At 61.3% G+C, this 6,425-nt stretch overlaps 1 protein-coding gene across 1 annotated transcript in view; it reads right to left on the bottom strand.

The window, feature by feature from the left end:
• Positions 1-6,425, bottom strand: part of GRIN3B (glutamate ionotropic receptor NMDA type subunit 3B) — a 10,502-nt gene that overhangs the window by 1,486 nt on the left and 2,591 nt on the right. The window contains 9 exon segments of the mRNA XM_017885631.1: positions 389-540; positions 709-824; positions 912-1,057; positions 3,676-3,741; positions 3,743-4,020; positions 4,023-4,175; positions 4,178-4,331; positions 4,334-4,688; positions 5,497-6,103. Of these exon segments, the coding sequence (XP_017741120.1) occupies positions 389-540; positions 709-824; positions 912-1,057; positions 3,676-3,741; positions 3,743-4,020; positions 4,023-4,175; positions 4,178-4,331; positions 4,334-4,688; positions 5,497-6,103 (2,027 nt within the window).

Raw genomic sequence — 6,425 nt, 5'->3', positions numbered from 1 at the left:
CAGATCTCAGCTTACTGCAAACTCCGCCTCCCGGGTTTACGCCATTCTCCTGTCTCCGCCTCCCGAGTAGCTGGGACTACAGGCGCAGCCACCTCGCCCGGCTAGTTTTTTGTATTTTTTTAGTAGAGACAGGGTTTCACCGTGTTAGCCAGGATGGTCTCGAACTCCTGACCTCGTGATCCGCCCGCCTCGGCCTCCCAAAGTGCTGGGATTACAGGCTTGAGCCACCGCGCCCGGCCGGAGCTGGGGTTTTGCAGGGTAAATAGAAGTGCGCAGAAGGGGACAAACGCACGTCTGGGGAATGAGCACGGGGTTGGTCACCTCAGACAAGGCTCAGGGCCCCCACGCCCACTCCCACCCCCACCCTCTGTCCCGGGCCCTGCCCCACCTCTGTAACCGCGAAGACCCGCTTGCCGCAAGGCACCATCTTGTACCACTTGTCGTGGAGCAGGTCAATGAAGCCGGAGGACTTGTAGCGGCTGATGAACTCGGACAGGTTGGACGTGAGCGGCGAGTTCTGGGGCAGTCCGATCCCATAGCCTGGGGGCGCGGGGTCGGGCGGTGGGGCTAGGTGGGACAGCCCCAGGAGAACTCTGCCCGCACACGTGGGACTTCGCCGCTTCCCACCTCAAACCCTCCGTGGCTCCCCACTGCCCCCAGGAGGTCCCCAGAGACCCCGGCGCCCCGCCCCGCCCAGGTGCCTCTCACCCTCGATGGCGAAGGGCTTGCCCACGGTCAGCAGTTTGCAGTCGGCGTCGATGGAGACCTCGTAGTCCAGGAGCGACTTGTCCATAATGAAGGCGTTGAGCTTGGGGGGGTCGCTCCTGCGGGGGCCGGGAGCGGGGTCAGCCGTCGCCCCGCCCATGCCACGCCCATGCCACGCCCCCGCCCCACCTTGCGCCCGAGCTCACGTGAGCATGGCCACGCCGTGGGGCGTGGTGGGCGCACTGTGGCGCCGCATATGCGCGTGCATCTCGGGGAAGCTCTTCTTGATGTACGCCTCCGCGCTGCTCTCCCACACGGTGCCGAAGCGGAAGCCCTGAGCCGGGTGGTGCAGCTGCGCGGGGGACCCCGTCAGCGCCTCTGCCAGCCCCTCAGGACTCCTGACCATTGAGGGGCGCGCCGTTCTCCGGGTTGGGGCCGTCCTGGGCACTGCAGGGCGCTGAGGCTGCATTCCTGGCCTCCACCCACTCCATGCCCAGAGCACACCCCAGGCGTGACAACCACAGCTGTCTCCAGACAGACACTGTCCAGGGTCCCCTGGGGCCGGGAGGGGGGCAGGATCAACCCGAGTGGAGACCCTCTGTTCTAAACGCCGGCAGGTCCATCTCCACCCGGACCTCGCCCTGGGTTCGACGCCTATCCTACCACCTCCTCTGCCTCTCCCCTCGGGGTCCCACAGGAGCCCCACTCTAACACGTCCGTGACCTCACTCCTGATCTGCCCCCACTCTGGCTCTTCACACCCTCGGCGGAGGCAGCTCTGTCCTCACTGCTTCTGACACCCTGTTTCTCCGAAAACCCTGGGGGCTCCACCCTCAGCACACTGCTCATCCCTCCACGGCTCCCACCTAGACTGGGGCCCAGTATCGATCCCAGCCTCCTTCCCCATCATCCTCCTGGACCAGCCCAGGCCCCTCCGCGGGTCCTCCCCGCACCACCCGCGGTCTGTTCTCCCTACAGCTGCCAGGGTAACCTGGTGCAGACCTCTCATGAGAAGGTGGGTCTGGCTGCTAAGGTCACACCCGCCAAGGCCTCCCCACAGGACTCCAGCACCACCAAAAACCCAAACTTGGATCCCATTGTGCCTTTAGGTCAGCAGCATCTGATGGAACTTTCCAGATGATGAAAACACTCTGTCTGTGCTTGGCTGTGCAGCGTTTACATTGGAAGAGCTGCCGGGAGCGGTCAGCTCACCCGACAGCATGGCATCTACGCTTTACTACCGTTTCACAGGGAATACCAGGGGCTGGGGAGCAGGCCAGGCACCCCCAGGGGACACCACTGGGCAGATCCAAAGGTTCAGAGACACTACGGGGCAGAAAACCCGATTTTGCCAATAAATTACAAGGGGAGGCTGGGCACAGTGGCTCACACCTAATCCCAGCACTATGGGAGGCTGAGGCAGGAGAATCGCTTGAACCTGGGAGGTGGAGCTTGCGGTGAGCAGAGATCGCGCCACTGCACTCCAGTTCTGGGCAACAGGGCAAGACTCCGTCTCAAAAAAAAAAAAAAACAGTAGGGCCAGGTGCGGCGGCTCACGCCTGTACTCCCAGCACTTGGGAGGCTGAGGCAGGAGGATCACAAGGTCAGGAGCTTGAGACCAGCCTGGCCAACATGGTGAAACCGTTTCTACTAAAAATACAAAAGCCAGGCATGGTGGTGGGCACCTGTAATCCCAGCTACTTGGGAGGTTGAGGCAGGAGAATCGCTTGAGCCCAGGAGGCAGAGATTGCAGTGAGCTGAGATTGTGCCACTGCACTCTGGCCTGGGTGACAGAGCAAGATCTGTCTCAAAAAAAGAAAAGAGGGCCGGGTGCTCCAAGCCTGTAATCCCAAGCACTTTGGGAGGCGAGACGGCGCGGAATCACGAGGTCAGGAGATCGAGACATCCTGCTAACATGGTAAACCCCCTCTCTAAAAACCACAAAAAACTAGCGAGCGAGGTGGCTTGCGCCTGTAAGTCCCAGCTAACTCGGAGGCTGAGCAGGAGAAGGCATAAACCCGGGAGCGGAGCTTGCTAGTGAGCTGAGATCCGGCACTGCACTCCAGCCCGGGCAGACAGCGAGACTCGGCTCAAAAAAAAAATAAAAAAAAAAAAAAGAAAAAAGAAAAATAGGCTCAGTGTGGCGGCCACGCTATAATGCCCAGCACTTTGGGAGGTCAAGGTGGGAGAATTGCTGGCCCTGACATTGGAGACCGGCCTGAACAACATAGCCAAGCCCCCATCTCTGTGGTTTTTGTTTTGTTTTTGTTTGAGACGGAATCTCGCTCTGATCCGCCCAGGCCTGAGTCCAGTGGCCGGATCTCAGCTCACTGCAAGCTCCGCCTCCCGGGTTCACACCAGTCTCCTGCCTCAGCCTCCCCAGTAGCTGGGACACATTCCTGCCACCCACGCCTGGTAATTTTGGAATTTTTAGTAGAACAGGGTTTCACCTGGTCGCCCAGGATGGTCCTCGATCTCCTGACCTTGTATCTGCCTGCAACCAGCTTCCCGAAGTGCCGGGTTACAGGATGAGCCACCGCGTCAGGCGCTTTTTGGTTTTTTGAGACGCGAGTCTTGCTCAGTCACCCAGGCCTGGAGTGCAGTGGTGCCATCTTGACTCACCACAACCTCTGTCTCCGGGTGTCAATGATTCTCCTGCCTCACCCCTGAGTACTGGATTACAGGTGCCAGCCCCCATGCTCAGCTCAATTCTTGCATCTTTTATAAAGATGGGATTTCAACCATGGTTGGCCAGGCCTGTCTCGAACTCCTGACCTCAGGTATCTGCCTGCCTTGGTCTCACAAAGTCTGGGAGTACAGCGTGAAGCCACCGTGCCGCAGCCTTTTCTCTCTTAAACAATAATTGAAAAAGTCTCGGGACAGAGTTGGCTAGGTGGACATCCTCCCATGCCCAGCTGACCACCCCGCCCTGTGCAGCCAACCGAGGCCACCCACCCCGAGGCCACCCCACCGGGTCGGATCCCCGACAGCCCTCGAAGGTCTTATCCCGACCATTGACGGCAGCCAGATTGGCCGTTGTAGCTGGACACACCACAGGCAGAAGATGGCCAGAGATCATGAGCAGCGCCCGTGGGCCTTGGGCGTCTTCTGCTGGACACCGTGCGTCCGAAGAGGATGGCGTAGCACAGGTTGAGGGCTGATGGAAAAGATAGGAGAAGACGGTGCTGCCGGTTGCGGCCACCGGCGTGAGCCGTAGGGCTGCGCCACCGTACAGGGTATGAAGAGTGCGGGAGGTGCAGGGCCGCACAAGACGCCCAGCCACATGGACAGTGCAGGGGCCACATAAGGCAGCCGATGGTGAGGCCGTGTCCCGTGCCCGCCCATGAGCCCAGGCGTGGGAGCAAGACGGGCTGGTGAAGTCCACCACCTGTGAGCGGGCGGAGTTGATGCTGAAGCTTCGCTGACCGCCATGGGGCCCGGCCGCCAGCAGGTCCCCGACCAGGCCCAGTCAGCGCCATCCCCGCAGGCACCGTACTTGCCGTCACCACGAGTACAGTCGAATCAAAGGGCGGTCCTCCGCAAGCCGCTCCGCAGGTCAATGCAGTAGCCGTAGCAGCACTTGACGTAGGGCACGGGGCCACTGAAGCCGTTGGCCAGCGCGGCAAAAACAGTGCGTCCAGGGTGGCGAGTCGTGGTGCTGGGTCCAGGCACAGCGCCCCTGCGGGGCACTGCCCGTCTTCGTCCTGGATCACGGCCAAACACAAATGGTGTTCCACCAGGGTTACACAACCGCAGCCTGGCCAGGCCTGGCACCCCAGCGGGGGTGGGGGCCTTGCAGCGGCACCTCCCGGTTCCAAGTCAAGCTGGCCATCCCGCCAGCTGCCCACCGTGGCCCAGGCTGGGGCGCCCCGTGGGTCCCGGCGCAGGCTCCACACCTTAAAGTGACGAGACATGTGTACCTGGGAGCTGCCTGTCACCCACACGGGGCCTGTGCGGCCCTGGAAGGACGTGTTGGCCAGGAACCTAGGGATAGGGCGGGGGGGATGTCAGGTGTCAAAGTTCAGACCCTTCCATCCCCTCACCCCTGCCCAGCACATACCCAATTCCCACTGGGCACCCCTGTCCATATCATGAGGACAAACGTGGACATTCCTGGTGTGCCCAAGCCTAACCCTTTGATGCCAGGGCATCCATGCCTGGATGCCGTGGCTCTACCCCCACCCCACATACGCCACGCCTGAAGTCAGTGACGGACACATAAGTGCCCAGCTGGGGTCACCTGTTTCCAGGAGTTGTTCATTCTCAGGAACTCCCCCAGGGCTCGGCCAGAGACCCGTTCCCTCCCTCCTAGTTCAGCTCGTTCTCTCCCTGAGACAGTTCCCCAGGTGGGCACTGCTTCTGTGGACCTAAGACATCTATCAGCAAAGCATCCTGACTGTGTGTGTTTGAGACAGGGTCTCTGTCGCCCAGGCTGGAGGGCAGTGGTGTGATCTCAGCTCACTGCAGCCTGGACTTCCCAGACTCAAGTGATTCTCTCACTTCAGCCTCCTGAGTAGCTGGAACTACAGGTGTGTGCCACCACGCCCGGCTAATTTTTTTTTTTTTTTTTTTTTTTTTTTTTTTTTTTTTTGTAGAGATGGGGTTTCACCATGTTGGCCAGGCTGGTCTCAAACTCCTGAGCTCAAGTGATTGGCTCGCCTCGGCCTCCCGAAATGCTGGGATTACAGGCGTGAGCCACCACGCCCGGCCTCATGTTGCCTTTTGTGATCCATGGGCAGCGCAGACTCTGTGACCTGGACACCCTCCTAAGGGAAGCAGGGTCCCCACTCACCGTGCCAAGAAGCGCCCGGAAGACTCAGGCCCAGCCGGCTGCAGGTCCCCACAGTTGACTGCAGCTGGGAGGAGGGCACGCTCTGGCTGCACGTGGGCTGCACTGCCCAGCGCTCGGGCCACCAACTGCACAGTGTCATGGATGGCAGCCTCCAGCGGGGGTCGTGCCACCTCGCCCAGCGCCAGCAGCCCTGGCGGCAGCCCTGTGGTGGGCAGGGCCTTGGGTGGCAGTGGCGTCCCCAACAGCCAGTGGGGGCCGGGAGGTACGGCCTCCAGCACCCGACGGGCGCGGGCAACGTCGCAGCCAAGGAGGATGGCCGCGGGTACTGGTGCTTCACCCCCCACTGGTGCCCCCATCGGGGCCAGGCGTGCCCGCAGTCCTGCATCTCCTGTGTCCCACCGGCTTAGGTCCAGGACCAGCTGTGGGGCCCGGCCAGCCCGGCTTGTCCAGAGGGCCACCAGGTCGCCGGGGTCCCGGGTGCGGCACAGGGCCAGGCCGACGTCTTCCCAGGCGTGCGCCTGCAGCACCGCCACCAGCACATCCAGCAGTGTCTCCAGGGGGCTGGCCCAGTGCAGCTGCAGGTGGAATGGGTTCTGGGAGAGGGGTGGCCACAGTTAGGGTTGACAACCTCCACCCCCACAAAACCCTTCCCACTCCAGCAGTGGGTGATCTGGAAGTAGACGCCAGCTGGATGGCTATACCTCCCCTCCACCTCCCCCCAGCCCCAGCCCTGCTCTAAACACTTCCATGGCTCCCCATCACCATCCCCACAAAACTCAGCCTCCCAGCCTCTCTTGGCTCCACCTACCCTTGTCTTGGGCCCACTTGGTGTTTTTGTGTGTTTTTTTGCGTGTGCCATTCCCCAGATGGAATACCTTTCTCCCTGTATGCCCACCAACTCCTACACATCCTTCAAAACCCCAACACAT

This window comes from Rhinopithecus bieti, unplaced genomic scaffold (assembly GCF_001698545.2).
Source record: "Rhinopithecus bieti isolate Rb0 unplaced genomic scaffold, ASM169854v2 scaffold_15283, whole genome shotgun sequence".
Classification (NCBI taxonomy): domain Eukaryota; kingdom Metazoa; phylum Chordata; class Mammalia; order Primates; family Cercopithecidae; genus Rhinopithecus; species Rhinopithecus bieti.
Note: the sequence above shows the minus strand (reverse complement) of the source record. Positions and strands in the feature narration are given on the sequence as shown.